Below are 6,452 nucleotides of genomic sequence, written 5' to 3'. Positions count from 1 at the left end.
GGCGGCGGCGCGGGCGGCAGGAGCTCCTCGGCCGGGCGGGCAGCGGGGCGCCGGCGGGAGCCAGCAGCGTCTGCAGCCGCGCCGGCCGCCCGCGCCCCGGCGCGCTCCGGTTCGGCCATGGAGCTGCCAGCTGTTGGCGAGCACGTCTTCGCGGTGGAGAGCATCGAGAAGAAGCGGATCCGCAAGGTAGGGCGGCGCGGGGGCGGCGGCGAGGCGGCGGGGGAGCGGCAGCCGGAGCAGCCCGCGGGGAGGCGGGGAGGGGGGTGGGGAGGCTGCGGGCCGGAGCCGGGGATCCCGCGGAAGCTGATGGAGTGCTGTCTCTTCCCCCCCTCAGGGCAGAGTGGAGTATCTGGTGAAATGGAGAGGCTGGTCCCCCAAGTAAGTAGCGGCCGAGGGGCGGGAGAGCCTGGTGCCGAGGCGCGGGGCTCCCGGGCTCCGGACCAGCCGGGCTGGTGGGGTGGTGGGGGGAGCGGACGGGAGGCGGGGTGGAGGTGGGGTGGAGGGAGGAGGGGGTGGGGAAGTCGGTGGCAGGCACTGGGGAAGCCGAGCCGCCGAGCCCGAGCCCGGCGCCCTGTGTTGTACTCCGCTCTCCGGGAAATGCCATCACTAATTTATGCACTAAAAGGAGCCGGAGGAGCTGGAGAGACGCGGGGCCGAGCCGGGGAGGCCGGCGGAGGGAGGGAGGGCGCAGGCACTGACTGATGTGCAGCAGAAAATGGCTCCTTTCCCCTTTCCCTCCACCGAACGGCTCCATATTGCAAAACCAAAAAAAAAAAAAAAATTAAAAAGCGACGAAAATGCAATTGTGTGCCTCTTCCCTCCTAGTGGTGCAGGGAGAGGAAGAAAAAAGGCAGAAAATGTTGGGAACTGTCACTGCGGCGCTTTTGGTGGGGATTTTTTTTTTTTTTTAATTTGAAATGCGAAGGCACCGGATGGAGACAGACGCGCAGGCACACGCACACACACTCACACACTCTCACACACACATAGAGGCATATTTTTGTGTTGCTGAGTATTTGGGGGTTGCTTGCCCGTGACAGCGGGCTCCAGAGCCGTGAGGGGGTGTGGGGGGGCCGCGTGGCTGACGGTGATCGGATTAGGGGTCAAATAGAGAATGGCTGAAGCCCTCGCGGAGACTCGGGGCTGGGGAGAGGAGGAGGGGACTGCGACTTTGCATTTTGGCTGCTTTGCACGCAGGATTCCTGGTGAGCAAAGTGGCTTTGGAACATGTCGCAGTAACATGCTTAAAATTCTTGACAACTGCAAAATAAACTGCTAGTTTCATTTTCCTTACCCCTCCCCTTTCTTCCTGCCCTTGTGTGTTTATTTTGACTTGGGGAGGGTGTATTAGGGACCGTGTCAGGCCTGCAGAAATTTACTCTCCACCCCCCACATCCACAGCTAAATAGCTTTCAGTTCATGAAGACAGAGTAGGGCCTTATGTCATTCCCCACCTGGAGGCCACAAAGCTGGCTCGGTTTTTTTTTTTTTTTTACGCCGTGTCCCCCTCCCTTTTCCCTTGCAAGATATAACACGTGGGAACCCGAGGAGAACATCCTGGATCCCCGGCTGCTGATCGCCTTCCAGAACAGGTGAGCGTCCCCCAAGCACCCGCCGCCGGCAGCCGTGACCGTATATGGGAATGGGAGAGTGGGCCAACGCTGCAACAGGACAGGGGGAAAGGGCCGGGAGGGGGGCTGGCGGGAGTCCCTTCCCCCGGGTCTGAACAGGCACGACTGGGGCCTCGGCTCCTCTAACCAACGTCCTTGGCGGTTGCTGCAGCTTGGGGTGGGGGCGGGGCAGGCCCGGAGAAGGAGAGGCTTGTGTTTGGGGGAACTGCGGGAAGGGCGCTTGCGGGTGGCCCTACAGCTGCACGGAGAAGTTGGGGCTGCGCCTCGGTTCTCTGCCGGCCCCCCTCCCGTGGCTACTTTGGAGCCCCACCCCCGGAGCCTAGGTGTTGCTTTCCTCTGCCACTGGCCGCTTGGCACGGGCAGCTCTCGGGGCAGCTCCAAGGGAGCTGGCATTGTGAAACCTCCGGACGTCACAGAACTGAACTTAACCTGTTGGGGACTGGAGAAAAGTTTACAAGACCTTAAGCCGCCACCCTCACCCCCTAGGGAGCTTGGGGTCGACAGGGGGCAGATTCTGTCTGGCGCTGCGTGCCCTTCACACCTCCCACTAGGCTACTTGGTGGGTCTGGCCCACATTCTCAGGGCAGGGAGAGCTTGGCCCCCCGGTTGTGGGGTGGGCACTGCCTGGTGGTGGAGGGGTGGCTTCTGACGAGGGGTTCGTCGCGCGCACAGATGCTTGTCACGCTGCAGCTGCTGCAGCTGGATTCACCACCGGTGGCTGTGGTTCTCTGTTTCGGGAGGACAGGAGGGGGAAGGGCAGTCGAGGAGGGGCGGAGCAGCGGGAGCCCGCGGAGCTGGGCCACACCGCGGCCTTCCATCCCCCTCCCCCTTTTATTTTGCATTGTTTCCTGTGGCGCGTTTGCCTCTAAAACTGTAAACTCTAGCCCCTAGGAAGGAGAGACCATCAGGGAAGTTGCTCTCCTGACGCAGGAGGGCGCCGAGAAGGGATCCTGCCTGGGTTCCACCTGGGAGTTCACCAGCCTGTAACCATGTCAGCGGCTGATGCCATGTTGCATAATGGATCCCCGAAGATTTAAAACGCAGGCTGTTGCAATGCCATGCAACTTTGGAATCAGGCCCCAGCCTGGGCCCCCAGGCATGACAGAACTCCTCTGGGTTAGCCCAAGGGTAGAGGGGTGCCTAAGGTCTGGAATGGGCTGGAACTTTGGCCTACGCTGGAGAGGCACTTGCTTCTGCCATGGAGGGTTGGGCAGTGCTAGGACCCCTCCCAACCTCGGATCATCCTCCACCAGGCTGCCAGCGAAAGCCTGATAGCTGTATTGACCAGCGCCACCGCCCCCGGGCTTTATTAATAATTTGGAAATCAAGGGAAGCTGGGAACCCGGGCTCGTCGAGTAGGCGGTGCTTCTGTGCGTCTCCCCGCCCAGCAGCTCCGCCCCAGCTGTACCAGAGCTGGTTCACCTGGTGGCTGCGAACCTGGCCAGGCCCTGGCCTCGGTGTCCGGCCCCCGCCCCCAGCCCCTAATTGGCTCATTTGCCGCTGTGTAAACAAGGGCGCAGCCCCTCCCCCTGTTTAGTGCCTGGCCTTTAAGAAAACGAGTCCTCCCTTCTGCCGGCGGCACTCGTTATCTGAATCTTAATGAGGTCATTAGCATCCCGTGCCTCTGACGGGGAGGCACCCGGTTGACGCTCACCTCATTTGGACTTTGTTTTCATCCCCTGGACCCCCGAGCTCACTGCGTTTTGTGCAGGGCCACGGGCCCAAGGCTGTGGGCACCAGTGCCAAACTGCCCAGTGTCAAGCTGCGGGCAAAGATTCAAGGCTGTGGGGGGGCCCCATTTCAGGTATGAACATCTGAGGTTGGGAGCCCTTCGGAGAGGGCCCCTTGGGCAGATAAGGGTTAGTGCTGGCGTAAAGTGGCACTCTGGAACTGGACCGAGGTGTCCAACTGACGGTAGAGGAAACCTTCTGCCCTGAGCCCTTGTTCCCTCTGGTTCTTGCTGGCCTCACGGCTCACCACAGTGGGGTCAGAGCAGGAGGGGAAGTGACTGAGGCTAACAGCACTGCCCTCTGTTCCCTCTCCGCAGGGAACGGCAGGAGCAGCTGATGGGATACCGGAAGAGAGGGCCGAAGCCCAAGCCACTGGTGGTGCAGGTGAATACACTCCCGGGCCCCAGGGCCAGCCACGACTTATTCCCTTGACGTTGCCACCTGAGGTGCCTCCAGGCTTGGAAGTCGGGGGGGGAGTTCCTCTGAAGCACCCAATTCCACTTCATCTTGACTTCCCACACCCTTCCCCGACCTTGTATGGGCTGGAACACTCCTGATGCTGGAGGCTTGCTCTGGGGCTGGTCTGATCCCTCCTCTTACCTCCCCCTCCATTCCCACCCCGTCCCCCCAGGTACCTACCTTTGCCCGTCGTTCCAATGTGCTGACCGGACTCCAGGACTCCTCAGCTGACAACCGCGCCAAACTGGAGCTGGGCGGTCAGGGCAAGGGCCAGGGGCACCAATACGAGCTCAACAGCAAGAAGCACCACCAGTACCAGCCGCACAGCAAGGAGCGGGCGGGCAAGCCCCCACCGCCAGGCAAGAGCGGTAAATACTACTACCAGCTCAACAGCAAAAAGCACCACCCCTACCAGCCGGACCCCAAAATGTATGACCTGCAGTACCAGGGCGGCCACAAGGAGGCGCCCAGCCCCACCTGCCCGGACCTAGGCTCCAAGAGCCACCCGCCCGATAAGTGGCCCCACGGCGGGGGAGCCAAGGGCTACCTGGGAGCCGTGAAGCCCCTGGCCGGTACGGCCGGGGCTCCAGGCAAGGGCTCCGAAAAGGGTCCCCCCAACGGGATGACGCCGGCCCCCAAGGAGGCAGTGACCGGCAACGGGATTGGGGGAAAGATGAAGATCGTCAAAAACAAGAACAAGAACGGCCGCATCGTGATTGTGATGAGCAAGTACATGGAGAACGGCATGCAGGCGGTGAAGATCAAGTCCGGGGAGGCAGCCGAGGGCGAGGCGCGCTCCCCCAGCCACAAGAAACGGGCTGCTGAGGAGCGTCACCCCCCGGCAGACAGGACTTTCAAAAAGGCCGCGGGGGCGGAGGAGAAGAAGGTGGAAACGCCCTCCAAGAGGAGGGAGGAGGAGGCGCCGGGGATCGGAGACCCGCAGTCCCAAGAGGCTGGCTCCCGCAAGCTCTCCCCGACCAAGGAGGCCTTCGGCGAGCAGCCTCTGCAACTCACTACCAAGCCCGACCTACTGGCCTGGGACCCGGCCCGCAGCACACACCCGCCCTCCCACCATCACCACCACCACCACCACCACCACCATCACCACGCCGTCGACCTAAATCTCTCCCATGCGCGCAAGCGCTGCCTCTCCGAGACCCACGGCGAGCGAGAGCCCTGCAAGAAGCGTCTGACGGCGCGCAGCATCAGCACCCCCACCTGCCTGGGGGGCAGCCCCGCCGCGGAGCGCCCTGCGGACGTGCCCCCCGCCGCCGCCCTCCCGCAACCGGAGGTCATCCTGCTGGACTCGGACCTAGACGAACCCATAGACTTGCGCTGCGTCAAGACGCGCAGCGAGGCCGGGGAGCCGCCCAGCGCCCTGCAGGTGAAGCCCGAGGCGACCGCGGCAGTGGCTGCTGCGCCGGCAACAGCGGCCGAGAAGCCCCCGACCGAGGCCCAAGACGAACCCGAGGAGCCACTGAGCGAGTTCAAGCCCTTCTTTGGGAATATAATTATCACTGACGTCACCGCGAACTGCCTCACCGTCACGTTCAAGGAGTACGTGACGGTGTAGCCGAAGGGCGTCGGAAGAGGAAGCACTTCACCCTCTGGGACTTAACACCTGGGGCCTGGGGGCGGACTCCTCCTCTGCAACTGCGGGAGCTCCCGGCCTGGCCCCAGCGCGAAAACGGCCGAAGCCGCGGCAACCGCGTCCCTCTGCCGGGTCTTGGCTGGAGCGCCCGGCCCACACTGGCACCTTCCACGCCGTGCCTGCGGGACTCGCCCTCATCTGCCGCACCCCCTCCTCTCGTGGACCTCCGGGACTGACAGGGCAGCCACTCGCGGCGGTCTAAGAGTTATAGTATTATATTTTAACCGTGCTAACTTGTCAAGTGCAGACTTTACTCCCGTTTGTACGTGGTGTTATATTGAAATGTATTGTTTGAGCTCAAAAGGCCCACCACCCCCTTCGGGCTGATATATATATATTTATTTGTAGGTATTTATATATTGAAATATAAAAGCCTAGATTTATGGAGTTTCCTCTAGATCATGTTATATTCTATATCAGACGAACTATTTTCTGTTGGCCTTTCTACCCGTTCATTCAGTATTTCGGTTGATTTCATTTCCTCCCCTTCCAGGAACTGCAATACCAGTAACCTTGGTATATATTTTTTGATACTGTACACATGGATGTGTTGTTTCTATGTGCAAAACAAAAAAGTTTGTTAAAAGGCTAAACGAGCTCTCTAGAAACTGCTGCTACTAGAAATGTCTAAACTATAAGCTTCCAATTATTACCTGCTTGAATGTAAATATTAAATGGAGATGTTGAAGGTGCACTTTCGCTGTTTGAGATTAGCTAAGAGGGAACATCAGAGACAGGAGGGGGGGTGCGGGCGGCGGCTGGACCCCTCTCCGCACCCTACTTCCGCCTTAGGTCGGGCGGCGGGGTGGGGGTGGGAGGACCTATCGCATCCTGCGATAAACTTTTGCAAAAGCAAAGTGAACTGGTTTCATGAGCAGAGGCGCCCGCACCCGGGGAGTGACCCCGCTCCCCGGAAGTCGAGAGGCTTTCCAAAGGAGAGGGGAATTCCTGCAGGGGGGCTGTGCTGCTGTCGCCCCCGCT

At 60.8% G+C, this 6,452-nt stretch overlaps 1 protein-coding gene across 1 annotated transcript; it reads left to right on the top strand.

Moving 5' to 3' along the window:
- Positions 1-67: 67 nt before the first annotated feature.
- CBX4 (chromobox 4) lies at positions 68-6,165 on the top strand. The gene is made up of 5 exons (XM_040244751.1): positions 68-186; positions 335-378; positions 1,527-1,592; positions 3,679-3,745; positions 3,993-6,165. Exons 1-5 carry the CDS (start codon positions 118-120, stop codon positions 5,391-5,393), a joined length of 1,647 nt encoding a protein of 548 aa, XP_040100685.1. The 5' UTR covers positions 68-117; the 3' UTR covers positions 5,394-6,165.
- The last annotated feature ends 287 nt before the right edge of the window (positions 6,166-6,452 follow it).

Source organism: Oryx dammah, unplaced genomic scaffold (assembly GCF_014754425.2).
Source record: "Oryx dammah isolate SB20612 unplaced genomic scaffold, SCBI_Odam_1.1 HiC_scaffold_8, whole genome shotgun sequence".
NCBI lineage: Eukaryota > Metazoa > Chordata > Mammalia > Artiodactyla > Bovidae > Oryx > Oryx dammah.
Note: the sequence above shows the minus strand (reverse complement) of the source record. Positions and strands in the feature narration are given on the sequence as shown.